Genomic DNA, 27,545 nt, shown 5'->3' with positions numbered 1-27,545 from the left:
ATTGCCTTTGAATACAACGAGGAGCTGGGCTTTGGCCAAAAGAGCGGCAGACTAGGAGACGAAAATCTAGGTTCCAGCTCCCGCTCTGTAACACGTGGGCTGTGCCTCTCTCCTTGGGGAGTTAATTCCTAGCTGAGTGCCCATGCCTGACACTTGCATCACGGTGTAAGGTCATGAGTTAATGCCAGCGAGCGCATCGGGTCAGCTGTTAAGGGGTGACTGCTCTTAGCTGAGGTTTTGACACTGACTCCATGGGGTAGGCAAGGCAAGCATGATGATCCCCATTCCACACAGGGGGAACATGGACCTTGCAAAGATTCCACGCCTCACCCAGTGGCAGAGGCAGGAGTAAAGGCCCGGCCTCACGGTCTGCAAGCTACCCTCCTTCCTGTCTCCTCCTGGCGCTGAGCCTCTACACGCAGAGATCTTCCTCTGGGCAGCCTGACCTTCACACTCTTGGGTCCAACCTACCTCTGAACCATGCCGAATGTCTGGGGCTTGGGTGGCACGCAGGGCCAGGCTCCTCCAGAGAAAGGGAAGATTCGACAGATATAAGAGGCCAATCTCACAAGAAATCAGGGGCTGGCAGGCAAAGGCTACGGGTACCACGTGGACCTGCGTCTCTCCCATTTTCTGATCAGGAAGGCCAAGAGGATGATAAAAAGCAGTCATAACAGAATCTACAACATCCCCAAGTTGTCACAGGAACGACTGAGACGGTGCATGGGAACTGCCTGGGAGGTAGTAAGTACTCATTAAACACGGGCTGTTATTCCAACCTGGAGGCACCAGAGGAAAGGGACTAACCCTCACCTGGCACCTGCTGTGTGCTGGACACCGTGGTATGTGATTGACAGGGAAGCAGCATGGCTGAGTGGGGAAGAGTCTGGGCTCAGACCTCCTGAAGTCTGAATCCCGTTCTCTACTGATGATTAGGTATGTGCCCTGGAGCGAGTGAAACTCTCATGTCTTCAAGGGTAAAATGGGATCAAAAATGCCTACTCCAGGGGCTTCCCTGGTGGCGCCGTGGTTGAGAGTCCGCCTGCCGATGCAGGGGACACGGGTTTGTGCCCCAGTTCGGGAAGATACCATATGCTGCGGAGCGGCTGGGCCCGTGAGCCATGGCCGCTGAACCTGCGCGTCCGGAGCCTGTGCTCCGCAACGGGAGAGGCCACGACAGTGAGAGGCCCGCATACCGCAAAAAAAAAAAAAAAGCCTACTCCATAGACTTGTTGTAAGGATTAAGTAAAGTGATGAAGCCCCCAAACAAGAACATGGTGGGAGCCCCTGAATGTTGCCTGCTGTCTCTCGGTAGGCAACACATCCTTTAATGCTCACTGCAACCCTAACATGAAGATTACGGCCAGCATTTACAGATGAGGAAGCTGGTGCTCTGTGAGGTTAGGGATCCGCCCCTATCACAGGGCTAGGAAGAGGCAAGGTCTGCATTAGAATCCAGATCTGCTGGATCCCAAAGGCCACATCCTTGCTTACCCACCACACCGTGCTGCCTTCCACCTGCAGCCAGGGGGTCAGGGGAAGACGAGGAGGACCTTAAGCCTCGGCAGCCCTTCCTTCATCTCTGACCCGGATGATCAGTGACGTCTGACGCCCCTGGTCAGTTGACGCTCAGAGGCAGCCACGGAAGCACCTACCCGGAGGCGATCAGCACCCGGGACTGGGCGATGGCCAGTCGCTGCAGGTTGGTCCGATTCAAGGTCGCCAGGGCCACCCTTCCGGTCTTGCCATTGGCTCCCGGGGGGCTAGCAGGGGAGACCGCATTCGCCCCTGCCGGCGTGCTGGAGGCTTGTCGCCGGATCGCCTGCGATGGGACCATCTTCACGGGGCCTCGAATGGTGCCCGTGCCGTCCAGTGGCTTGGCCCCGGGGCCTGGTGGGGGAGGCATCTTGACCACTCCAGACTCGGGCATGTGCTTGCGGGCAGCCGGGGGCTGCAGGGGTCCAGCGCTCCCATTGGCCACCGCGGCCTTGACGCTCATCACCAGGACGCACTGCGGGCAGGAGCAGGGCGCGGCGGGCGGCGCGGCGGCAGGCCCGGGGCTGGCCGGCCAGGACTGGGGCTTGGGCAAGGTGCCAGTGACCATGGGGTAGATAAGATCCAGCCGCCGGCGGACGCGGCGCTGGCGCTGGGTCTGCCGGTTGATCTGGCCCATGGTGCTGAAATCAATGACGTAGCTGAAGCCGATGGAAGTGAGGTCGATCCAGGGGTGCTGCTTCTCGTAGGCGTGCTGGATGGTGATGCCCACTTCCATGTCGTAGGGCGTCCAAGAACCATTGTCGTTCTCCCACTCCCACACCACGCCCTTCCCAGGGGCCGAGGTCGGGTCGTAGTAGTTGCGGCGAACCGGACGGAGGGTCCCTGCCAGAGTGGGACAGAGGAAAGGATCAGGGTCACCAAGGGATGAAACGGAATCGTGTTACGTTAATAGGCAGACATTAAACGAGTCCTACAGTGTGCCGGCACTGGGCTGCCTGTTGAGATATCAGCTTTGAATGAGGCTCATTCCTGCCCTTTTGAAGTCCAGCAGTCACATGGGGGTGGAAGCAGATGAGTTACACGGGGAAGGATGTGGGAGATAGTACAGGGTACCAGAAAGAGCACTTCCTGGTTTGGAGTCGGGAGACCTTAGTTTGCAGGCAAATTTGATCACTTAATATAACACCCCACAACCTTCTTTTCTCCCCCAAGAAACAAGATGATAACTCCTTTGCCGAGTTTTTGTAAAATTAGATGTGGCTCAGTCAATCAACGAATATGCATTTGTCTGTGGCAGGACCTGGATTTCTCACGCACCCTGTACTCTGCAATAAGGTATATAAAGGCCTTGACACATGCTAGGTGCTCAGAAATATCATTTCCCTTCTTCCTTGATTCTCCACATGCCTCAGCCCCGAAGGCTACAGGGGAAATGAACACAGGGTCATGGGACCCTAGAGGATAGAGGAAGACTCTGCCCCCAACCCAGGAAGGCTGCCCAGGGCTGGGGGCGATGGCTGGCTCTCTGGACTTCTTTGGGTGTGGTAAAAAAAAAATAAAAGGTCAGGTTGGAAGAACTCTCTCATACTTCCCAGCATTAAGTCTTATATCAACAACTGCAAGAGTGATCGCAAGAATAACTTTCTATTTATCTAACGTCTTCCCCCACCCCCCACCCCCCACCCCCGGGAAGCTCAATCCTCCTAAAGATAGGAGAGTCTCAATTTCGATAGTCTCACAGTGGGTGGGATGGGGGGTGGTGAGGGCAGGGAGGAGATTAGGGTTTGTTGCAGGGGAATAGGACAGCAGAAATGAACCTGCAGGACTGTCAGGGAAAACTAAACCTGTAACTGTTGCCTCTTTCTCCTCTATCTACCGGAACCTTGAATTCAGATCCATGCCCAACCAGGGCTCATTTCGTGGATATTAACATCAAGGCTGAAGATGCCTGGTTCAAGGCCGGGTAGGGAGACTGGGGAGAGCTCCAAGGATGCTGGAATCTCTGCATCCGTCAGCTTAAGCTCTATCCATCAAAGTGGTGGGAAAAGGCTCCCCTTCTCTGGCCTCTGACCCACCCCCTCCTCCAACCCAGAGGGAGACACCAAGACTGGGGACAGAATCTCATTCAAGGGGGGAAGAAAAGGAACAATGACTATTCAGGCCTTTGCAAGGTCATAACCCGCCCCCCCCCCCACCCCCATCTCCAAGCCCCTTAATGACCCAAAACATCAACATTCAGAAGAAGGAGGGAGAAGCAGAACAATCCCCTCCCTATTCAGCGCCAGGAGGTCTGCTGGATGTGGGGGGAGTGGGAGAGCAGGAGGAACGGGGTGGCCAGTAGGCCCCTGGTTTGCCGCCATTTCCTTCCTAAGGCGCCAGCTTGCTGGGGGACAAACAGCGCAACCTTTGGATCCAACAGCAGAGTTTCCGTCCCTTCCAGCTGTGTGATTAAGCCTTAGTTTCCTCATCTGTTTGGGTCCTGGGTAGCTTCTTCAAAGGGTGGATTTGAGGATTAAATGCAGGAATGAATATAAATGCTAAGATAATACCTGTCGCTTGGCAAGGGCGCAATAAAAGTTGGTGATTATTATTGTAATTTATCTTCTATTGTGTGTCTTAGCAGGATGGAGAAGTCACGGGGAAAGGTTAGTCCAGGGGATGTGAAGTGTGTGTGTATGTGTGTGTGTGTGAGAGAGACAGAGACAGAGACAGAGACAGAGAGAGAAGAGGAGGACCAGAGAGAGAGTTTAAACTCCCTCTTTGCACAATCTTTGTTACTTAGAAAACACCTTCAGCTATCCTATCTCATTTGATCTCCCTGGCAATCCTGTGAAACAATGTTTAAAGATGAGGACATTAAGTTTAGAGAGCTTAAATGACACTATTTTATTCTCTCTCCAGGGTAGCAGGGACAAACAATGCGCTTGACCAATTCTCATAAATGTGCTTAAAAGGCATTTTTCACAAGGGTGGTGTCAGTCCCAGCTATGCCTGGGAGTTGCCCCAGAACTTCTGGAAACTCTGCCCTGCCTCTTTCCAGGTGTATCCTCCTCTCTGCCCTGGACAGATGCCCCCTTTTCCTCCTGCACTCCCTCAGTGTTCCCTGACTCTCCGCTGCCCCTGCTATTCACCAGGTCCCGTCTATCAAAATGCCCTCCTTTGCTGCTTTGATCTACTGAAACTTTCCTTATCGTTCAGGTCCTATGCCACTTGCCATCCCTTTCTTGAAATGCTCTCCTAGTCCGGGCTCCATCTTCAAGGAGTCTGGGGTGCACAGCTGCTTATGTCTGATGGGTACAAGCATCTTGGCACTTTTCCTATCAGTGCCTAACGCAGAGTCGGCAGTAACGAGGGCTCCACAGACGTGCTGTGATGGGGTGAGGACTTCTGGCTACGTTGGCATTTGATCATTTAGCCCATATTGCTGAGTATGCGTTAGCTACTGTGGGGAATGCAGATTCACGCACTCCTGAAGCACCTCCCAGTCTAAAACAAGACAAGTGCCTAGTTATGAGGCAGAATATGCCACCAAAAAGGGTGTCAACAAATGCAACGCTAGCAGAAAATGTAACCACAACCCCACTGGGCTTCGATCCCTTCCATGACTTCCTCGTAGGTCAAGACCAAGATGCTCTCCACCCACAACCTCTGTGGTCTCCTCGAATCCTAACACACTCTGCCCACATTTCTGCCCCACTGGCCTCCTGCAGACTCTCGCCACTGCCTCTTCTCCTCTCTGGGCTGCTTCACAATCTTGGTCCCTCCCCTCACATACTCTGGCATCCTCCTGGCTACCCATCCTTCAGATTTCAGCTCACTTCCTCGAGGAAAGCTCTCTGGGTTGTCCGACCAGGTAAAACTCCTGCTCCTATATTTTGCACTGTCCTGAGGTGCAGTTACACATTTATTTGTGTGATTCATTTGATGAATGTCCACCTACCTCATGGGACTCCCAATCTCATGAGGGTGGGCATCCAGGAGTTTGCTTATGGCTGTAGCCCCCATGCCTAGCATGTCCTGAGGGCTCAATAAATATCCACTGAAGAAAGGAAGTAATCATAATTTGGAGAGCATTTCAAGAAATGGAGAGCATAACAGAGAACGTAGGCCCTGAATGAGGAGAACCTCAACAGGTGAAAATGATGAAGAAGGGCATCTCAGGAGAAGGGACCTTGTGAATAGTTGGTGGGAGGGTGTCTAAGGGAATGCCTGAGAATAAAAGGCACATCTGTTTGGCGGGAGTAGAGGAAAATATGGGCATACAGGAAGATAAACTTGGAAAGGCGCATGAGAGCCAGGGCATAGATGGTCTGGACTGCTAGGCTATGAGGGCTTTTATGTACAGGCCACGAGGAACCAGTGAGGTTTGTGACACAGAGAAGTGATGACACCAGAGCTGCTCCGTTTATTAGTTCCAAATGAGAAGTAATGGGGGGGGAAGGGGGAGGTTGCTGGCAGCAAAAATGAAAAGCAGGTGATAGACCAGAGGGACCCTACGTAATGGGTAGGACCTGACCACAAGTAGCTGAATGCATTCCAAGTGATCCAGGGTCACGTGCTTTCAAATCTCCTGGGGAACAGATCAGCAACACCCTCCAGACCTGAGGGCCGGCATCCCTGGGAGCTGGGCCCGGGAATCTGCACGTGAACAACTGCAGAGTGTTCATCGCGTATGCTCAAGTTTCAGCTTCCACATGCCTGTATATGTGGGGCATCCAAAAAGAATGACGAGACGAGTCAAAGACCCCTGAGGCTTTGACCACGGGCGAGCAGTAAGGTAGTGACGCCATTTAACAAGAAGAGGGGTGTCACAAGGAAGAGCTGATTTTTGGAAGGAAAGATGCTGCGTTCAGTTCAGCCCTAGAGGGTTAGTTAAAAACAGAAGGCAGACCTCAGCACAAAAGTCGTGGGACAAGAGAGATGGTGGGATTACATTCTCTGATTATTCTGAGATCACTCCATCTGACATGGGCGAGTCCTGGACCTTTCTATAATCAGGACCCTGAATTAGATGATCTGAGGAAAGCCACTGGGTCCTAAGGTGCAGTGTGACCCAAGGACAAGGCTTCTAATGGCACAGGGATAAAGGTTTTCACAGACTAAGGAGGAAGAAAGAGGAAAAAAGCTTCTTCCAGCAACTCAGACACGTACATCCCAAAGCATCCAAGTTGTTCTGGCTCCTGGGAAATGAGAGACAACACCTTTCAGGCATGACCCTAGGACTCCAGGGCATTTCACCCACGTCCATACAACACTGTGCTCCTGTACCCAGGAAATCCCAGGCCTCTCTTACCAGCACCCCTCACCCTCACTAGAATGTTCCATGAGGGCAAAGACTTGGATGGTTTGCTATCGCTATATCCCACAAGCCTGGAACAGTGCCTGCAAGAAGTAGGTGGTCCTCCAAATGAAGGAGGACGTGGGCACTTGGTTCAGAATCTCAGCTCTGCCGTGGACTAGCTGTAAAACTTTGAGCAACTTCATCTTTTTCAACTTGTTTCCTTTCCTATGAAGTGAGAACAATGGGTCCTTCATAAGATGGCCGAGGATGAAACCAGATGATGTGTGCAATGTGCTTGGTGCCTCCCTCATACTGGAGCTATCACGTGGTCGTGACATTTGCTCCCACCACTCTTGTGCTCGCACAGGGTGGGGAGTATAGTTGGGGGGGGCACTAAAAATCAGCTTCTATCAAACCCTTGAATCGCTCTCCATCTGACTCCTGTCACTGCGTTAAAGACATAAAAGAGGCAAAAGTTGCACAGAAAACTGAGCTGGAAAGGACCCTCCCTCATACCATGTTACTTCTAATTAGCGTCATCACTGGCGCAGAGTCCAAGAGTTCAGAGTTCAGAGTTCAGAGTCCAGAGTTCACCTGCCGATGTGCATGATGGGAGGAAAGGAGCCAGAAGGAACCTTAAGGCTGCTCTTCATTCTACGAGGGAGAATGAGGCCTGAGCAGTCGAGGCACTTGCTGAAGGCCACAGAGTAAGCCAGTGGGTCTGGAATGAGACCCTGAGTCACGTCTCCCACTGCCAGCCCGAGTCCTCCCCCATCCTGCTGCCAGGCCCTGAGAATGGCAATGATCAGGTATGTTGGAAGATACAGAGCACAGGGATGTTGGATGTTACGGGGGACAGAGCTCCAGCCACTGCCCTACAACAGAAAAAGGTCAGCCCAGTCCAGGTGAATGATCGTGGGTGGAGAGGACCCAACAGAGGCTTTTCGAAGCAGCCAAGACTCCTTCACCTCTATCTAGCCCTGCCTCTTCCCTTCTTCCCCATTCGCTAGCCCAAAATGCCTAGAGGAGACCAGCATAGAATGCAAACAAGCGCAGACTCAGAGACGGTCTGGGGAAGGAGAAGGGCCCAGGACAGACAGAGGTGGGCAGGGGGTATCTGCAACCTCCCAGCCATCTCCCTGGAGACAGACTGGATGAGGTCGGAACCCAGGGGAGTGGAGAGTCTGAGGACTTCCTTGGCAGCAGGGCAGGCAACTTCTGAAAAAACACAGCTCCCATGTCAGGAAATGTCCCCACACAGAGGAGGCAACAACAAAAAAAGAGAGGAATCGCCTCTGGGCAGGGGACTTCCAGCTCTCCTTTGTTTATGGGGATGTTTCTGGTTCCCAGCTTCAAACTGTGGCTTGGGGATGGTGGGTAATTTAATTAAACGTTGCCAGGGCTTGGCGGAGGTTGCCTGGGAGCCGGTGGCTTACAGTTCCTACCCTGTCACGGCTTCATCAATGAGCTATATTGAGAGGAACTGTGTGTCTGTTGATGGAGAAGACAGAGGAGGGGGGCTGTGAGCCCAGAAACCCAGAGATTCTATTCTGCTTTGACAAGCTCCCCGACAGACCCAGCAGTCCTGGGAATTCAGCCCAGTGCCTTCTCACCCAGCGCACCCAGCGCGGGGCCGGGCGCTGAGGATGGAGGCTCTCAGCCCACGTTGGCCGATCAACTGTTAGAATGAGTGGATGACACCAAAGCAGTCTGAATCCCTCAAAGACAGACAGGCAGTTTGAAAAATGATCCAGGGCCAGGTCGGCTCTAAAATCTGAGGAGCTCCAGCCTCCGACTTAACTGTGAACCACCAGGCAGTGGGCAGCCTGTCCTCAGGGAAGGGTGGTCAGACCTGGGGGAAGTAGCAACTGTCCTTCAATCCAGTTTCCTCCAGAACTTCATTTCTGTAGTAAGAGCCCTTCAGGCCATGACCCTTCCTAGGAACCACGCCCATCTCAGACATCCCTAAACACTGATGAAACGTTCCCCCTTCTCAAATGTGGGACAAGGCCTGGGACCTTTATGTCACCAAGACGTCTCTCCATCTGCTGCTGAGATTTAGTCTGAAAGAGAAAAGCTAACACCTGCCCATCTATTCTGAGCAGGATTGGAGTCCCCTGTCAGGTAGGTGTCTTGACTGTCAGACTCTCTGACCCCACCTACAGGGCTAGCTTCCCCCTCCCCACAGTCTGATGCCTCCACCCCCCCCTCGGACAGAAGTCCGAAGTACACAGTTACCTTCTCCCCCCTCCCCCTTGGCCACACTTAATCCTCTTTCTCGACCTCCCCACATTCCTCCTTATTCCCTCTTCCTCCCAGTCCCTCTCAGCTCCAACCCCCTCCCTTTCCCACCAAGGTTTAAGCCCCTCCAGATGCTAACGCTTCTGGAATCCTTTCCCCAGAAAGCTTCACTCAGTCGGTCGGTGTCTACAAAGTCCTTGGCAAAGAGGTTGTTAGGAGTTATGACTAAAGATGAGGACACGAGGGTGGAAAGATACCCCTTTCCCATGACAATCCTAATTAGCGCACAGGATGTGGGGGCTTTCCAAGGAGGCGGAGATGCCTTTGCTCACACAGCTGTTCTCTGACCCTCTGGGACTCACCCGGTCCTCCCCTCCGGTCCCTCCCTTCCACACCTGTCTCTCCAGGCTCCTGGGTCACACTCTCGGGAGAGCCGAGCCAGAACCCCCAAAACAACTGCCCACCTCCATGAAGAGGCTACTGGAGAGACAGACCTGTCCCAGGTAAAGTAAGCCTGGGCACCACGCGTGGGCCACGCAAAAGATGCAGCCCCCCCTCTGCCCCTCACGCCAAGGACCCGCCACCCTGACCTCCAGCCTGCAGGCTCTCTTCTTGGCTCTGACCTGGAAAGGCTGGCCAGCTGGGATGTGGGATTTGCGGTGGCCACAGTGGCAACTTGATTCTCACAAAAAGATAGGAGTTTAGTGTCCCCCATATAGGGGACCTTTACGGGGCGAATCTTGGGGACAGTTTCTTTTTAGGAATTCTTCTCCTCCAAGGACAAAGCGATCAGCTTCCCAGCCAGGCATTCCGGAGCTGTGTCCCTCCCCCGCCTCCCTCCATCTGCTCTGGCCTGTTGCTTCAACGCTTGGAGTGCCCAAGCAGAGGCACTCACCAATGCCACAGCAACCCAGGCGTTTCCTGCCCTGGAATCTCCCAAGTCCACCTCTGTTCCCAGAAAGGCCCCTCCCTGCCCGTACTAGACCACAGTGAAAGCCTCCCGGGAATCCCTTCTTCCTCCCCGCCAGGGTGCAGCTGTGGGAAGCCATCCCACCCCGGAGGGGTAGAGGCAGCAAGGTGGTTGACCAGGGGAACGTGTGGCAGGCCCAAGGGTGCCTGAGGCACGGTAGGGTCAGTCAGCCAAGGTGATGTGTGAGGAATGAGAGCAGCAAGCCTTTCCTATCAGCTGGGATTGCTTGTGGGCTGGTGAGCCCCGGAATTTCTACAAGAGCCACCAAGCGTTTCAAAGGGGGGCGTGAAAGGGGGTTTTTTAGGAGCTAGGTTGAAGCTCGGTTTGCATAACCAAACCACGGATACTATTTGCATGGACGTTTATTGCAGGGGGTATCTTAAGAGCATCGTGGGGCGTCAAGCGCCCCCTCCACGACCCCCTCTCGGTGACACCAGTGTATGGAGATGCGGACAAAGGTGGGCCGCGGTGGGCTCGCGACGTGGGAGACCTCAGGGCAGGCAGGGGAGGAGGCGCGGGCGGGGCAGGGGCGGCCGGCTCACCGGTGTCCTGGCGAAACTGGTTCATGGACTGCAGGTCGATGATGTAGGGCGCGAGACGGCTGTCCACCTGGCCCAGCACCACGCTGCCCCCGGCGCGGGGGCCGGCGCGAACCACCGCCTCGATGTGGTGGCTCACGGCCGGGCTGTAGGGACGCCAGCGGCCGTGCTCGTTCAGCCATTCCCAGACCACCACGGCCGAGGCCAGGAGCATGGCGAGCCCGGGGCTGCGGCGGCGGCAGCGCTGCGATGCCTGCCTCCCGGGCCCGGCGCGCCCGCCCTCCTCCGCTTCCTCCTGCGCCGCCGCCTCCGGGCCTCGACCGCGCCCCCCGCCCCGCGCCCCGACACCCCGGGCAGCCTCAGCTCCGGCCCATGGGCCGCCCCCCAGCCGCGCATCCACCGGGACCCGGAGACCAGGGCCGCCGGGCTCCGACCGCGCGCCGCCGCCGCCGCCGCCGCCGCCCGGGTCCGCCGCTGCTGCCGCTGCTCCGTGGGGTCGAGTCGCTTCATGCAAATGTCCGGCTCTCTGCAAACTGGCCCCCGCCTAGCAAAGCCACCCGGCGGGCGCGCGGCCGGAGCCCCGGCGGCCGCGAGCTGGGGCTGACGGCGAGACGAGCATCAAGCCCTCGCACCAGTTGCGCCTCGGGCTCTGCAGACGCCGGGGTGGGATCTCGCCGCGCGATCGCGCTCGGACTGGCACGCCGAGTTCCCCTCCCCTCCCTCCCCACCCTTTCACCGCACGTTCAGTTGTCGCCGCCTGGGACAGAGCTCCCCCTCCCTGTGGCTCCGCTCAGCTGCTTCTAGAATGAGTCGCCCCGCCCAAGCCCGGCGCTCGGGCAAACCCGCGCCTGCGGAGGGTTTCTCCGGTCCCTAGACACGGAAAAGCGACCCCCCAGGACAAAGCCCCGGGACTGCAGCTGTCGCCGGCCGTAACTTTGCAGTCTCCCTCCCAGAAATGGAATTTTCTTTTCTTTCTTTCTCTTTAATGCAGTGTGATCGGTGTGCGTACAGCGAGCTCCGAGACACTTAACTGTCTTGCACACTCACGCTCGCACGCACACGCGCCCACATCCGCACGCTCTCCTCGGTGTGGTTGTATTACCTCATCTTCGTCCTCATCCACAGCTGTCCGTCAAGGATGCAGAGCCACGCCCCCTGACGACTGGAGCAGGTGCCCTGGAGCTCACGCGCTCCCTGCTGGCCTAAAGAGACGCGTGCCGGCCACTGGCCACACACTAGTTAGCTCAACTAACTGGGCCTCTCTGCTTACGAGACCCAGTCCAAAGGGATGCAGCAATTTGAGAGGTGACGGATTAACACTGTCTATGGTAGGGAGCAAATGTGGTTTTTCTGGCCTGCTTAGACGTTACCAGAATCAAGAAGACACATGCTAAATTGATTTATTTTGCAGGATTTCTATGAGCGAAATAATGAGACACTAAGCAGACACAAGCTAGACTTGGTTGTTTTGGTCATCAACAGTCAACGTGGAAAATAATCTAAAATGGGTGCGTTCTGACTAAAAAGGTAGATTGACATCGGGCTTACATATTAATCTTGCCAGAAAACACAAACTTTGTTTTGCTAAAGTTGCAGCTACGTAGGACAATGAATTCATACACTCAAGAGCCAGGATAGGATATAGAAAAATAAAAGTAGACTATGTGTTAGGAACCGGGATTATGAACCTTTCTGAAATAATCGTTTTCTTTCATAATATATGATCTCTTTTGCTTTGGAAGATTTGCTTTCCCTCCCTGTTTCTTGCTCTCTCTTGAATTATACCTGTCCTTTCTCCCATCACTCGTTCTTTCCAAATCTTTTTCACCCCTCTACCTTTATTTACCTCCCTCCTCACTGAGTTCTAAGTACAAAATAAAAGGAAAAATATCAAACATGCTCTTCTTCGGGCCTCCAAAAGCACCAGGCTTGAGGCTACTCTGAGCTTTGTTCTTGTTGGTCCCCTTGCCCAGAAATCTCCCCAGGGTGACCTCCAGAATCTCCAGTAAACCTCTTCCCTAAGGCCAGTCTCCCAGTCCAACCCAATCAACACCATTCATTAAAACATGGAATTTTAGGGTTTGAAGGACAAAAGGAGGAGTTAAGGCTACCTCAGTTAATCCTAACAAGAGTCACCATTATTCCCATGTTATAAATGACAAGGCTTAGGGAACTTGAGCAGTTTGCCCCAGTTACATGTTTAGCAGAGGGGAAACTGGTATCCAAAAATTAGTTGGGCAAAAAAATCCAAACCAAACCAAACAAACAAGCAAACAAAAAACTCACCTTGTTCCATAACGCAAGTTATGTGATGAGGAGATGGTGTGATAAGAGGCAAGATATATGGCAATGTAGAAGTGCCTCAGTGTGAAAGAAAGGAAGGGAGAAAACGAGGATAGAGTGTTCTGAGAGGACACAAGTAGAATTGAAGAAAAGGTCATGTAGGGCTTCCCTGGTGGTGCAGTGGTTGAGAGTCCGCCTGCCGATGCAGGGGACACGGGTTCGTGCCCCAGTCTGGGAAGATCCCACATGCCGCGGAGCGGCTGGGCCCGTGAGCCATGGCGGCTGAGCTTGCGCGTCCGGAGCCTGTGCTCCGCAGCGGGAGAAGCCGCAACACTGAGAGGCCCGCGTACCGCAAAAAAAAATAAATAAATTAAAAACAAAATAAAAAGGTCTTGTAAATTTGTATTGAGCTATTTTTACTTCCAATCATGAGACCAAGTGTATGAAGACCCTGGAAACTCTCTTGTGGTCTGGGAGGTACAGATCCAGAAACTATAAACTATCAGTAACGACTGAAGGGGAGGCTGGAAGTACCAGGGAGAAAACAGCATCTGACCAGCTAAACCAGAAATTCCCAAGTAGAAAAAGCCTAACCCTGCTAAAAGGGGCATGTTCTATGGGCGCTCAAAAGGAATGTGTATTCTGTTGTTGAGTGGAGTGTTCTATAAATTTTCATGAAATGCTATTGGTTGATGACTTTGTTTCATTCTTCTTTAGCCAGGCTGACTGTCTGTATAGTTGTTCTATAAATTATTATTATTATTATTTTTTGCAGTATGCGGGCCTCTCACTATTGTGGCCTCTCCCGTTGCGGAGCACAGGCTCCGGACGCGCAGGCTCAGTGGCCACGGCTCACGGGCCCAGCCGCTTCGCGGCATGTGGGATCTTCCCGGACCGGGGCACGAACCCGCGTCCTTCGCATCGGCAGGTGGACTCTCAACCACTGCGCCACCAGAGAAGCCCTCTATAAATTTTTGAAAGAGGTGTATTGAAGTCTCTAACTACAACTGTGGATCTGTCTACTTCTTTTAGTTCTATCAGGGTGTGCTTCACCTTTTTTTTGCCACTTTGTTGTTTGTGCTTTGCACATTTTAGATTGCTACATTGTCTTGGTAGATTGACTCTTTTATCATTATATAGTATCCTTCTCTGTGGTAATTTTCTTTGATCTGAAGTCAACTTTATCTAATATTAAGATAGACACATGTTTTTCTTTTATCCATGTCTTTGTGATGTATATTTTTTCCATCCTTCACCTTCAATCTGCCTATGATGTTCAATTTGAACTGAGTTTTTTTGTAGACAGTTTATAGCTGGGTCATGTTTTAATCTACTCTGCCAGTCTCTGCCCTTTAATTGGTGTACTTAAACCATTCGCATTTAATGTAACTATTGATACGTTAGGGCTTAAGTCTGCCCGTTTATTTTTTGTCTTCTGCCTGCTCTGTCTGTTTTCTTTCTCCTGCAGCTTACTTGCACATTTTGAAGATTCCATTTTGACTTATGTATAGTGTTTTTCAATGTTTCTTTTTGAATAGCTTGTTTAGACGTTGCTCTAGGCATCACACTATATATTTACAATATCACAATCTACTAATGTAGTCATTTTGGCAGTTCAAGTGAAGTACAGAAATCTTACTTCCCTTTAACTCTTTTTACCCTCCCCCATTTATAATTGCTCTATATACATTTAGGACCACATCAGTGGTACGTTCTGTCGACTGATTATGTTTTCCCAGTTAGTTGGCTCTCTTCTTTTTCCTGCAGTGTTATATAGTGCCTCCTCACCGTGATGTGAATAATCCTCTGAAGTTAAGGCAAATCAGGTGGGAGAGTCCTGATTTGATTGCTGTTTCCAGATATGTAGTCAACTGAGTCACTGAGATGAGAAGCAAATTTGGGTTACTTTAACTGGAGTGCAGCTGCTTATCAGTTTCCCAAGGCAAAGAGCATGGTAGAATATATTTTCCAGAAATGCCCTCAACAATATTTCTGGTCCCATATGCTCTTTCAGAACATTGTCACTCCTTTATGAAGAGGTTCCATCTGTGGGATCCTTAGCTGCGTTGTCTGATAGGGCACCACAATAGAAATGACATTATCTGACATTCAGGGGTAGGTTATAAAAGACAATAAAGTGTAAAAGCCAATATGGGATTTCAACTTCTGGGAAGAAGAAGAAGTAGACACACTTTTCCCTATGACTCTAGCTAAGTACAACTAAAAAACCTGGCAAACCATGTGAAGACTCTGAAAGTTGGAGGAAAGACAGATCATTTAGGGACCTTGGGACCCAAGGAACAAAATGGTGGTGTTTCCCTAGTTTTCCTTTTGCCTCCTATACCCAAGACTTGGATTGGAAGAAGCCAGCAACTTGGAAATGCCGTGGGCATGGACCCAAAACGAACAAACACAACACGAAAAGCCTACTCTCTCTAATCAAAAAAACAAAGAAAGGGGCAGCATAGCAAAGCTGAAAACTTTTAAATAGTAACCACTCTACTCTAGCCAAACCGTGGTCCCATCCCCACCAGTGACCACAAAGGCTGAGTGGGGAACCTATGTCCTTGCCAGACTGTCATGAGACACCCCAATGCCACCAGGTCCTTGCTGATTTTCTCCTTCTGTTTTGACAGCTGAGTGACACATACATGTTTTCACTTTCATCACTTTTAAGCTTGCCTTTACTTTTTTTTGCGTTTCATGTAGTTTGTATCCAAAGCAGTGGTTAATTTCTCCTTTTAAGGAGTTGTCTGCCCTTTGGGATTTTCCTCAGATGAATATAATCCTTGAATGTGAATGCCAGTCATCTTTCTTGAACTTTTCCTGAAGCCTCTCTGACCAGAAACGGAAAGATTTCTTTGAGAGTACCTGACTTACCTTAGTTGTCTTTGGAGTCCTGAAAGTAAATACTTCACAGATCTAAATCTCTAAAGCAACTGAAACGTTTGCTTCTATTTTGGTACACGATGTACAGTTTTTTTCTGTGCAAAGTTCAGAATAAATCTCAAAACCTGGGGAATAAAATCTGATCAGAGTTGGACGTGGGACCTAAACTACAGACTAAGTATCCTATCACAACCTCTGTTGCAGGTAGGGTTCTCTAGAAAGCCAACTCTGAGACAGAGCTTAGTGAGCAGAATGTTCATAAAGGAGCATCCTTTGGCTTAACTCCTAGGAAGGAAGGAAGGAAGGGAAAAGGGGGCAAGGATTGGGCAAAGGGAGCTGCGCTGGAATGCAGGTTCTGTGGGCAATAAAGCATTAATTGTACCCAAAGAAAGATTTGGCCCTTTGCCCTTGGCTCCTGGAAGGTAACCTCTAAGCCTTTGGAATGTCCTGATTGATAAGAGTGTCTTTGTTTAACCTGGCGGGCTTGGGCCACGACAGATAGTTTATACTAACACAACATGATATATGGTAGAGGACTTAGGGCACACAATATCAACTTGACATTTGGAGGGGCTGGCGACGAAGGTCAGCCTCATGGGTGGTCAACCACATCTACATGACAAGCCCCTAATAAAAACTCTGGACTCAAAAGTTTGGGGAACTTCCCTGGTTAGCACTACTCCTGCATATTGTCACAAGTCATTGCTGGAGAAATAAAACACAAGCCACACAAATCCTCTGGTAAGGGACAGACAATGGACAGCTCCACACCTGTTCTCTCCCTATCGTCTGTCCCTTTGATGATTTTTTAAAATTAATACACTTTATTTTGGGGGCAGTTTTAGGTTTATAAAAATGCTTAGTGGAAAATACATAGAGTTTCCATGTATCCCATCAGTGCCCTACCCCTTCAGTTTCCCCTAATATTAACATCTTGGGTTAGTGTGGTACATTTGCTATAATTGCAGAGCAAATATTGATACATTATTATTAATTAAAGGCCACATTTTCCATTAGGGTTCACTCTTGGTGTTGTAAATTCTGAGTTTTTATATAGAACCCATAGAACATAGGTAGTTGTAGCTCATTACTCTTTTAAGTTGCAGTTTTCCAATGACATGTGACATTGAGCATCTTTTCACCTGCTTATTTGCCATCTATCTGTGGTGAGACGTCTGTCAAGATCTTTGCCCATCTTTTTAATAGGGTTATTTGCTTTCTCATTGTTGAGTTTTAAAAGTGTTTGTGTATTTTAGATAACAGTCTTTTCTCAGATGTGTCTTTCACAAATATTTTATCTTAATCTGTGGCTTGTCTATTCATTCTTTCTCTTTCTCTCTTTAAAGTAACAGGAGTTTGCCCCATCTAGCCTGCTGCAGGTGCCACAGGGCCCAAGAGTGACAGGAAGTACCTCGTGTCCCAGTGCTCAGGCTTACATGGACTTTCTCCAACCTTGCCAGCACTTACCTTTGCACTGCATGGTGGTGGGGGTGAGGTGTCTTTCACAGAGCAGAACTTTTCAATTTTAACCAAGTCCAGCATAACATTTTTTTCTTTCCTTGGTTATGCTTTCGTGCCAAAACAAAGTTCACCTAGATGTTCCTTTGTTATCTTCTAGGAATGTTATAGTTACGTATTTTACATTTAGGTCTATGATTCATTTTGAGTCTACTTTTGGGAAAGGTGTATAGTGTATATCTAGATTCTTTTTTTTCTTTGTTTGATTTTTTGGCATGGAGATGTCTAGTTGTTCTAGCACCTTTTGTGGAACAAACCATCTTGCTCCATTGTATTCCTTTTGTTCCTTCATGAAAGATCAGTTGACTATATTTTGGTGTATCTATTTCTGGGCTATGTTCCACTGATTTTCTTCTTTATTCTTTGACCAACACAACCCTATCTTGATTAGTGCAGCTTTATAATAATAAGTAGTAAAGTTAAGTAGTCATAGTCTTCCAACTTTGTTCTTCTCCTTTAATATTGTGTTGGCGCTTCTGGGTCTTTTGCCTCTCCTTATAAACTTTAGTATCAGGTTGTCGATATTCACAAGATAACTTGCTGGGATGGTGATTGGGATTACATTGATGACAGATCAAGTGGGGAAGAACTGACAATGTGACAACACTGAGTCGTCTTATACATGTACGTGGAATATACCTCCAGTTATTTAGATTTTCTTTGGAGTTTTGTAGTTTTCATCGTATAGATCTCGTACATATTTTGTTAGATTTATGCCTGAATATTTCTCTTTGCGGGGAATGGTAAAGTAAATGGTATGTTTTAAACTCCAAATTCCAATTCCTCATTGCTGGTTCATACAGAAGCAACTGATTTTTGTATATTAATCATGTATCATGCAACCTTACTATAATTGCTTATTAGTTCCAGGAGTTTTTTGTCGATTCTTTGGGATTTTCTGCAAAGTACTTAGACAACAATATCATCTGTGATCAAAGATTAGTTTTATTTTTTCCTTCCCAAATAGTGTAACTTTTACTTCCTTTTCTTGTGTTATTGCATTAGCTAGGACATTCAGTATGATATTGAATAGGTGTGGTGAAAGCCAACATCCTTGCCTTGTTTCTGATCTTAGCAAGAAAGCATCTAGTTTCTCATCATGAAGTATGATATTGGCTGTAAGATTTTTGTAGGTGTTCTTTATCAACTTGAGAAAGTTTCCCTCTATTTCTAGTTTGTTGATAGCTTTTATAAATGGGTATTGGATTTGGTCAAAATTTTTTTTATTGGAGTATAATTGCTTTACAATCTTGTGTTAGTTTCTCCTGTACAATGAAGTGAATCAGCTATGTGTATACTTATCCCCTCCCTCTTGGACCTCCCCCGCCCACCATCCCACCCATCTAGATAGTCACAGGGCACTGAGCTGAGCTCCCTGTGCTGTACAGCAGGTTCTCATTAGCCATCTATTTTACACATGCAGTGTATTTATGTCAAACCTAATCTCTCATTTCATCCCACCCTTCCCTTCCCCCACCATGTCCACATGTCCATTCTCTACCTCTTCGTCTCTATTCCTGCCCTGTAAATAGGTTCACCTGTACCATTTTTTTAGATTCCACATATATGCATTAATATACGATATTTGATTTTCTCTATCTGACTTACTGCACTCTTATGACAGTCTCTAGGTCCAACTATGTCTCTACAAGTGACCCAATTTCATTCCTTTAATGGCTGAGTAATATTCCATTGTATATATATACCACATCTTCTTTATCCATTCATCTGTTGTTGGACACTTAGGTTGTTTCCATGTCCTGGCTATTGTAGATAGTGCTGCAATGAACATTGGATACATGTGTCCTTTTGAATTATGGTTTTCTCAGGGTGTATGCCCAGTAGCGGGATTTTGGGGTCATATGGTAGTTCTATTTTTAGTTTTTTAAGGAACCTCCATACTGTTCTCCATCATGGCAGTATCAATTTACATTCCCACCAACAGTGCAAATGGGTTCCCTTTTCTCCACACCCTCTCTAGCATTTATTGTTTGTAGATATTTTTGATGATGGCCATTTTGACTGGTGTGAGGTGATACCTCATTGTAGTTTTGATTTGCATTTCTCTAATGATTAGTGATGTTGAGCATCCTTTCATGTGTCTCTTGGCCATCTGTATGTCTTCTTTGGAGAAATGTCTATTTAGGTCTTCAGCCCATTTTTGGATTGGGTTGTTTGTGTTTTTGATATTTGTCTTTTGGTCTTGTTTATGGTTTCCTTTGCTGTGCAAAAGCTTTGAAGTTTCATTAGGTCCCATTTCTTTATTTTTGTTTTTATTTTCATTATTCTAGGCGGTGGGTCAAAAAAGATCTTGCTTTGGTTTATGTCAAAGAGTGTTTTTCTTATGTTTTCCTCTAAGAGTTTTATAGTGTCCAGGTCTTTAATCCATTTTGAGTTTATTTTTGTGTATGGTGTTAAGGACTGTTCTAATTTCATTCTTTTATATGTAGCTGTCCAGTATTCTCAGCACCAGTTAGTGAAGAGGCTGTCTTTTCTCCATTGTATGTTCTTGCCTCCTTTGTCATAAATTAAGTGACCATATGTGTGTGGGTTTATCTCTGGGCTTTCTATCCTGTTCCATTGATCTATGTGTCTGTTTTTGTGCCTGTACCATACTGTCCTGATTACTGTAGCTTTGTAGTATAGTCTGAAGTCAGGGAGCCTGATTCCTCTAGCTCCGTTTTTCTTTCTCAAGATTGCTTTGGCTATTCAGGGTCTTTTGTGTTTCCATACAAATTGTGAAATATTTTGCTCTATTTCTGTGAAGAATGCCATAGCTAGTTTGATAGGGATTGCATTGAATCTGTAGATTGCTTTGGGTAGCATAGTCATTTTCACAATATTGATTCTTCCAATCCAAGAACATGATATATTTCTCCATCTGTTTATGTCATCTTTGTTTTTTTTGTTGTTGTTGTTGTTGTTTATGTCATCTTTGATTTCTTTCATCAGTGTTTTATAGTTTTCTGAGTACAAGTCTTTTGCCTCCTTAGGTAGGTTTATTCCTAGGTATTTTATTCTTTTTCTTCCAATGGTAAATGGAATTGTTTCCTTAATTTCTCTTTCTGATATTTTGTTGTTAGTATATAGGAATGCCAGAGATTTCTGTGCACTAATTTTGTACCTGCAAACTTACCAAATTCATTGATTGGTTCTGGTAGTTTTTTTGTGACATCTTTAGGATTTTCTGTGTATAGTGTCATGTCTTTTTGAATGTTTTAATGTATCTGTTGATATGATCATATGGCTTTTCTTCTTTAGCCAGTTCATGTGATGAATCACATCAATAAGTTTTTGAATGTTGAATCAGCCTTGTATGCCTAGAATAAATCTTACTCCTTTGCTGATTTTTATCTGTATCCTTTCATTGTAATAAACCATACCACGAGTATAATGGTTTTCTGAGCTCTACTAATCTTTTAGCAAATTATTGAACCTGAAGTTGGTCTTTGGGAACTTTGGAACTTGTACCCTATAAGACTCTTGCCCAACGGGAAGCTCAGGAGCTAAAAATGATCAATCAGAGATGCCTCACATTTGCCCTTTATCAAATAACTTAACATATTCATAGGTTCCAAGAATAAGAACTTGATTGTCTTTGCAGGAAGGCTCCCCACATTGCCCATGCAACTCCCTTGTGATTTTTTTCTCATTCATGCTCAGTTCTGGGTGTACCACTTCCAAATTACAAGAGGATATTTTTGGCCACACCTGAATTATGACTTGGCAAATCTGATAGAACTCACCACACCATGGGCAGTTCTGGATGAATTGTCACATGACGTCTCACGGTCAGGTGCTCCATCTTTACCTGGGTTCACTAGCATACCAAAAGTTGTTATTCCAAAGGCATATAATTCTCCACCGCAAATGGCATGGCCCTGCTGCAGAACCATGGGAGTCTGCGTTGTGATTCTCCCACGTGTGCTGTAAACTCTACATGGCATCTTTTTTCCACATCTGAGACTTCTAATACCATAGGGTCAGCTAGGCTGAGTCACCCAAGCAGCAGCGATCTTCACCACAGACCGGATTTTCGGCAGAACCCCTTCCTAATCTAAGTCCCATTCAAAGCTGGCAGCCTGTAACTGGGCCGAAGCAGTATACCCAGGTGTGAGATATGTTACTGTCAGAAACCAGAGGCAATGTTACCTCCTTCTTCATAGTGGGATATATCATTTTCTTTAGATGAGATGTCCTGGCACGCCCCTGACTTAGTGGATTCTCCATAGGAATTATCTCCCAATATCTGAAATGTGTGAGTGCCAGGGCCTCTAAGATGTTGACTACTTCTTGGTCATCTGGCTTGATTAGCATGATATCATTGATATAGTGGACTAATAGGATAGTCTGTCAGAAGTACACACCACCCAGATTTTTCTCTCTCTATTGTAACAAAAGGAGAGTGTGTTAATACAGTCTTGGGGCAAAACTAAACAATATATACTATTGTCTCTTCTGTGTGAGTTCGACTACTTATGATCCCCTTTTCTAATAGTGAAAGAAAAAAATAAATCACATTCATCCAATCAATGACCACATACCGTATACCCGAGACCATGTTTCTTTGCTTTAGCAAAGATACCACATCTGGCACAGTGGCTACAACTGGACCTACCACTTGGCTGACTTTGTGGAAGTCGACTGTCATTCTCCAGGACTTACTAGATTTCTGCAGGGGCCAGACTGTTAAGTCGACTGTCATTCTCCAGGACTTACTAGATTTCTGCAGGGGCCAGACTGTTAAAGCAAATGCATATATGACAGAGATGGTTAGTTCTGTGTTCTTCAGATCCTTAAGGCTCGCACTAATTTTCAGGCTTCCCCCACCCCAATGAGGGTAGGTAAGTCAATGAAAAGCGGAGCAGAGTTGCCTAAAGGCTTATAGTGCTGATGAGATAAAAATTGGAGTTCAGAATTTGATAAGGGAAGGGGTATTAGTAAATATCCCAAGCTCTCAGCTGGGACCCCTGGAGGGCAGAGCAGACCAGAGGTAGACAGAGAGCCTCAAAATTTTGTAACTCAGTTTCAAGGCAGTTTCATCTCTGACTGGATTAAGATGATCTAATTTCTCTCTATCGGAAGGCAAGGTGACTCCTCCTTGGAGGGAAAAAAAAGTCCTGGGGCGGGGCGGGGATGAAGTAGGGGTTAAGATTTCTCCCGGAAAGGCAGCTGCCACTTTTTCATGTAAAATCCAACAAGATGCCTAGGCTGGGGGCTGACTGAGCTCCTGAATATACCATTTGCATTTGACTGCCAATGCCTTTCAATCCTTCCTTTGTTAGTCGGTGAGTCGGAGTTGAAACCCCCCCCCCAAAATGGGACGCCAGATGGAAATTCCCCTGGTCAGTTTCAACATCAGTTTAACTACCGGTGAAGGGCTGCTTTTGTTTAGAAAGTGTGCATTTTGTAGCTCCATCCGGCAGGTGGCGATGTGGTACCAGGAAACGGCCTGTCTGTGAGTTCAGACCCCCTTTCGGTCTTTAAGCAAAGCCCCGAATTCGCTTTCTCCTTTTGGGATTCTGTATTATTTTTTTTGCTGGAATATCCAGAAGGGACAGGGAACTAGTTTGGGGACAATCTACACATCCCACATGAAGCAGTTCCTAAACAGGAGAATCCCCTCTGGTACTTATGAGATGGGAGTGGGGGCATATATGGCATCAATTCCACAATAGCCGTACATTGAGTCCATCCAAAGGGTCTCATCCACAAGTTCACGTCATTTCTTTCCTCACCTCAAATCTTGCTTAAACCCCATCGACTGAACTAGGTACCTTTCCTCCTATAGAAGCACAATGTAAATCGGGGCTTGCAACAGAAGCTACCATGTAGGGGGCCCAGGGAAGTCCAGGGTGGTGGAGAAAGGCCAGCTAGGGTTGAACAGGGACGCTAGTGGCGGTAGGAGAGAGGAAACCTGGTTGTCAGTCTCCTTTCCTCCTTTGGCCCCTTGCTCCAGGGTCATTGCCCAAGTGCCAGTGCTACTTGCTTTCCCATGTACATCTGTGTCTGGTGAGAACCAAGTTCAGGGACGTCTTTCTCCCTCCACGCACACTGCCTCAGCTCCATCCCTCAGGGCTTGCTCCTGTGCCCAGAATCTTTTCCTCTTCCAGGGCAAGAAAGTGACTTGGGTGCCTGACTAGCACAATGACTGACACATCAATATGTTAACTTTTTCTTTTCCCTCTTGGTAATGGTACTAATATTTTGGATCCAAAAAAAAAAAAAACCAAAAAAGGAACAAAAGGTAATATAAAGGTACTCTGGGTATACATACAGACTCTCAAAAAGTATCCCTTCAGCCTAATGCTTTCAGAAATGTCATACACCCCAATGGAACACTGTAATGGATTTCTGACTAGTTAAAAGATTCTTGGGCAGATATAGACACTTTCAAAAGGGGACTGGGGGGCTTCCCTGGTGGTTGAGAGTCCGCCTGCCGATGCCAATGCAGGAGACACGGGTTCGTGCCCCGGTCCGGGAAGATCCCACATGCCTCGGAGAAGCTAGGCCTGTGAGCCATGGCCGCTGAGCCTGCGCGTCCGGAGCCTGTGCTCCGCAACGGGAGAGGCCACAACAGTGAGAGGCCCGCGTACCGCAAAAAAAAAAAAAAAAGGGGACTGGGGTAGTACATGGTTATCAGCTCACTGGATCATGGAGTAGGACAGAGAAAAACAGAACTATGTTGCTCTTGGCTTTTCTAGATACAGGGATGTTCTAGTTAGAATCGGATAAAAGAAAAGTTAAAGGTTTTTAACTTGCAGTCTCAAATGTTTACCATTTCTGAGCCTTCTTGTTGAAAAATTCAAGGAGCGTTTTAGACTCAGGAAAGGAGATGATGGTTTGATATGATAACAGAGCCCAGTTAGTAGAAAGAGACCCGAATTAATGTCAGTAAACTTAAGTGCAAGTCTTCATTCCACTTCTGCCTTAAGCAACAACTCACTCTCCTCTCTCCTCGTCAACAAATTGAGGATACTAAAATCCTCCCTGCTTGCCTAACAAGGTTATGGTAAGAACAAACATTAAAAAAAAATTGTTTTATAAACTGTAAAGCATTATATGAATATAGGTTACTATTGTTATTGAATAGATCAACCATGTTTGGGATGGTGTATATTTTCATGCTATGAAATAGCATTCACTTTGTTTTCATTCCATAGTTTACTGTAATATGTTACATTTGATTTCTTGGTGTTGTTCAGGAAGTGTTACAATAGCTTTTTTTTTTTTTGCGGTACGCGGGCTTCTCACTGTTGTGGCCTCTCCCGTTGCGGAGCACAGGCTCCGGACGCGCAGGCTCAGCGGCCACAGTTCACGGGCCCAGCTGCTCCGCGGCACGTGGGATCTTCCCGGACCGGGGCACGAACCCACGTCCCCTGCATCGGCAGTCGGACTCTCAACCACTGCGCCACCAGGAAGCCCTACAATAGCTTTTTATTAAAGGCTGCTTTGATAAGCTCCCCTCCCAGCCCCTTGGGCTGGCACGCACCTGGCTCCCCCGTGCTCACCTGCTTAAGATTCTTATTAAAACACCTCCCTACCACCATCCTACTAAAATAAGAAGAATAAAATAGATGAGACAGATTTTTAACTTTTTTACTATTCCCTACATACAATGAGGTCATTTCTTGGCAGGAAAAACTTTGAAGCCCAGTGTCAAGAATGGCTAAGTCTAATACTGGTATATTCCATAAATAGTATTTACAGACATACCTTATAAAAGCAGTGCTCAGTATTTGTCTTACTTTTTTTATCTGAGTCCTTCTGTGACTCGGGCTTCTCAGAGCTCGTGATGGCTTGAAGATGAATAGACAATTCGGCTGAAACACTAATTTCAAAAAGGGTCAAGTTATAGCAGTGTCTTCATGGCTATCATTAATTGTACAGAGAGTAAGATTAACAGGGACCCCCTAACCCACCTTTCAGCTCCACCCTCACTTTCCTTAGAGATGTTAATTTAGCATGTAGACAGTTTATCCACTAATGATAATGATCTGAACAATAACATCTCCTTTTCGTAGAACAGTATATCACTTTACAAAAATTATGTCTAATTGCCAATGCCCACATATATACCATGTAGATATGTCTTCTTTTTTTTTTTTTTTTTTTTGCGGTACGTGGCCCTCTCACTGTTGAGGCCTCTCCCGTTGAGGAGCACAGGTTCCGGACGCACAGGCTCAGCGGCCATGGCTCACGGGCCCAGCCGCTCCGTGGCATGTGGGATCTTCCCGGACCGGGGCACGAACCCGTGGCCCCTGCATCGGCAGGCAGACTCTCAACCACTGTGCCACCAGGGAAGCCCTGTCTTCATATTGCAGATGGAGAAAGTAAAACTCAGAGAAAATAGGTGACCTGCCCAAGCCCAGAGTTACAAAGCAGAGATGGAATTCAAAGGCAGGTATAAATACCCTACAGATGGATTTTCAGTTGGAGAATTCAAAAGTGTGTTCTAGATACACTGATGTTAAAATCTGGCCTCCATTTAAGATGAAGATGATACCGAGATGGTATAATTATAGGGAAACAGATGGGAAGAGAATTGTGTAGTGCCATGAAGGCTAAATAAATGTAAAGTGAGAGTCCACCTGGGAAGTTAGTGAGAAACTTTTGCTCCAGCTTTAGTTTTTAGTTTTAAAGAGGGATTCTGTATTATTTTTCCCCATCTATCTTCCCTCTGATGTCTCCCCAGAAGGGAATGAACAATGTAAATAAAATAGTGAAATCTTCAATAGTGATATATACCACTAGAATGAAAGCCATGGAGGGTAGCAGCCATCTGTCTTCAGAATTCCATCATCTAACACAAAGCCTGGCCCGGGGCAAGACTTCAGCAAAGATATAGTCAATGAATGAATGAAGTGTGCATGTGAGGAACTACGCCCTGTTCTAATTGCTTTTCATAAACGACCTCATATAATTCTTACAACCCTGTGAGATAGGTATTATTAGTCCCACTTCACTAATGAAGCCTTTGAACCCCCAGACAGATCAAACTATTTACTCAAGGTCACAAAGCCCCAGAGAGTATATTTGTGGTGACTTTTGATTATGAACGTTTTCAAACAGAAAAAAAAGAGGATAGTATGATGAGCCTCCAAATACTTGTAACGTAGGGTAATGTGCTCATTTTATTTGCAAATTTACATCATCTTATTTTACTACATTATTTTACACTTAGAGACATCATGACATTTCAACCCTAATTACCACTTTCCATCTGAAATATTTTGGACTTTTTCTTATATCAGACCAAGATCCAATTGAGGTACATAAGTTGTCTTTAATTATTATGTCTTTTGAGCTCTTCTATTCTAGAAAAAGCAACGATTTGTTGAAGAGAACAGAGAAATTGTTTGTAGAATGTTCACCTCCTGGGTTCCTTCTTCACCTTGTTTAGTTTAAGTTCTAGCCCCTGCATTTCTGGTCAAGAAGAAGTTATGTAAAGACTATGCTTATTCACATGACTATTTCACAATGGAGTGGAGGTACTGGCTTCATCATTTACTGGGAATGAGCTATTTAGGAAACTCACTTCAGCCTCTCTGAGCCTTAGTTTTCTGTTTGTAAAATGAGAGATGATTCTCTCCTATCTCTCTCTCCTCCCTTTCCCCTCCCTCTTCTCTCTTCTCCTCCCTCCTTGGCCCCCTTCTTTCTCTCCCCCACCTCCACCCCCGCCTCCTCTCCCTCTTCCCTACCGCCCTTCTCACTCTTCCCTGGCTCGGGCTCCCCAGAGCTGAGCCTGGCCATTGTCGAGAGGTAGGAATCAGATCGCGGCTGACCCTAGGCTTCGTCCGAGCCCACCACCCCGCTCCCGCCCGCACGGAGCATAACACGAAGCAGCCCCTGAAATAGCTAGTGGGAAGCAGCCGCATAGCACAGGGAGATCAGCTCGGCGCTTTGTGACCGCCTGGAGGGGTGGGATAGGGAGGGTGGGAGGGAGGGAGACGCAACAGGGAGGAGATATGGGAACATATGTATAACTGATTTACTTTGTTATAAAGCAGAAACTAACACACCATTGTAAAGCAATTCTACTCCAATAAAGATGAAAAAAAAACAAGCAAAAAAACCCCCTGCTCCTATTTGGGTCCCCCAGGTGGGGGACGCTGGCTGGCCCAGGCCCTGGAGCCCCGGTCCCTTCCCCTCTCAGCCCCGGGGGCTGGCGCGCACCTGGCTCCCCCGTGCTCTCCCGCTCCGCAGCGCACCTCGCCCGCCGCCAGCGCCCCACCCAGGTCGCTCCTCATCTGGCGAAGCGAAGGCCTCGCAGCTCCGTCCAAGGCTGGCGGAGGAGAGAGCTCCCTCTTCCGCTCGGACAGCTTGA

The 27,545-nt window shown here is 47.8% G+C and overlaps 1 protein-coding gene across 1 annotated transcript in view; it reads right to left on the bottom strand.

The window, feature by feature from the left end:
- The window catches only part of DTX4 (deltex E3 ubiquitin ligase 4), a gene marked incomplete at both ends in the record, with an annotated part of 30,319 nt that extends 19,577 nt beyond the window's left edge, over window positions 1-10,742 (bottom strand). Inside the window, 2 exons of the mRNA XM_082845594.1 lie at window positions 1,656-2,379; window positions 10,532-10,742. Coding sequence (XP_082701720.1) covers window positions 1,656-2,379; window positions 10,532-10,742 — 935 coding nt within the window. The remainder of the gene's footprint in view (window positions 1-1,655; window positions 2,380-10,531) is intronic.
- Window positions 10,743-27,545: the final 16,803 nt, after the last annotated feature.

This window comes from Leucopleurus acutus (genome assembly GCF_964270905.1).
Source record: "Leucopleurus acutus genome assembly, chromosome: 8".
Classification (NCBI taxonomy): Eukaryota; Metazoa; Chordata; class Mammalia; order Artiodactyla; family Delphinidae; genus Leucopleurus; species Leucopleurus acutus.
Note: the sequence above shows the minus strand (reverse complement) of the source record. Positions and strands in the feature narration are given on the sequence as shown.